Raw genomic sequence first — 632 nt, 5'->3', positions numbered from 1 at the left:
CTCATTCTGACGGCACCCCTTCACTGCAGAGGATCCATTGGTGAGTAAGTGATGTAATGTTTAAATTTTTCAAAACTGTTTCCGTGAAGAAACAAACTCATCTTCATCTGGGATGGCCTGAGGGTGAGCATATGTTCATCAAATTTTCATTTTTGGGTGGACTATTTCTTTAAAAACTTTATATTTTAAAATCTCTGAATCAGGTTCTGGGCACTGCCATGCTGTTGCTGTGTCTGATGGCTCTGGCAGACCAGAGAAACCAGCCGGTCGTGCCTAGAGGTGAGCCTGTGGGTGTGGGGCTCCTGGTGCTCCTCATTGGTGTCTCTCTGGGAAGCAACAGCGGCTATGCCATCAATCCAACACGAGATCTGGGGCCGAGAGTCTTCACACTGATGGCAGGTTGGGGCATGGATGTTTTCAGGTGAATAAATACAAAATCAAGCTATGAAACTCTTTAATGTGTGTATTTCAGTCAGGGTTAATGATTTGTAACACCTCCTGTTTCTTTTCAGTCACTATCCCTGTAACTTGTGGTTTGAATTCCTGATATGCCTGACTTGAAACCTTTCATTATGTTTTGCTGAAACATTGATAACAGGAATAGTCACAATTATCAAATCAGATCTGTAACT

The 632-nt window shown here is 42.7% G+C and overlaps 1 protein-coding gene across 1 annotated transcript in view; it reads left to right on the top strand.

Annotated features, from left to right (window-relative positions):
- LOC107580172 (aquaporin-7-like) overlaps positions 1-421 on the top strand; it is a gene marked incomplete at its 3' end in the record, with an annotated part of 1814 nt that extends 1393 nt beyond the window's left edge. The window contains exon 5 of the mRNA XM_016265910.1: positions 204-421. Coding sequence (XP_016121396.1) covers positions 204-421 — 218 coding nt within the window. The remainder of the gene's footprint in view (positions 1-203) is intronic.
- Positions 422-632: the final 211 nt, after the last annotated feature.

This window comes from Sinocyclocheilus grahami, unplaced genomic scaffold (assembly GCF_001515645.1).
Source record: "Sinocyclocheilus grahami isolate Dianchi unplaced genomic scaffold, SAMN03320097.WGS_v1.1 scaffold26259.1, whole genome shotgun sequence".
Lineage (NCBI taxonomy): Eukaryota > Metazoa > Chordata > Actinopteri > Cypriniformes > Cyprinidae > Sinocyclocheilus > Sinocyclocheilus grahami.
Note: the sequence above shows the minus strand (reverse complement) of the source record. Positions and strands in the feature narration are given on the sequence as shown.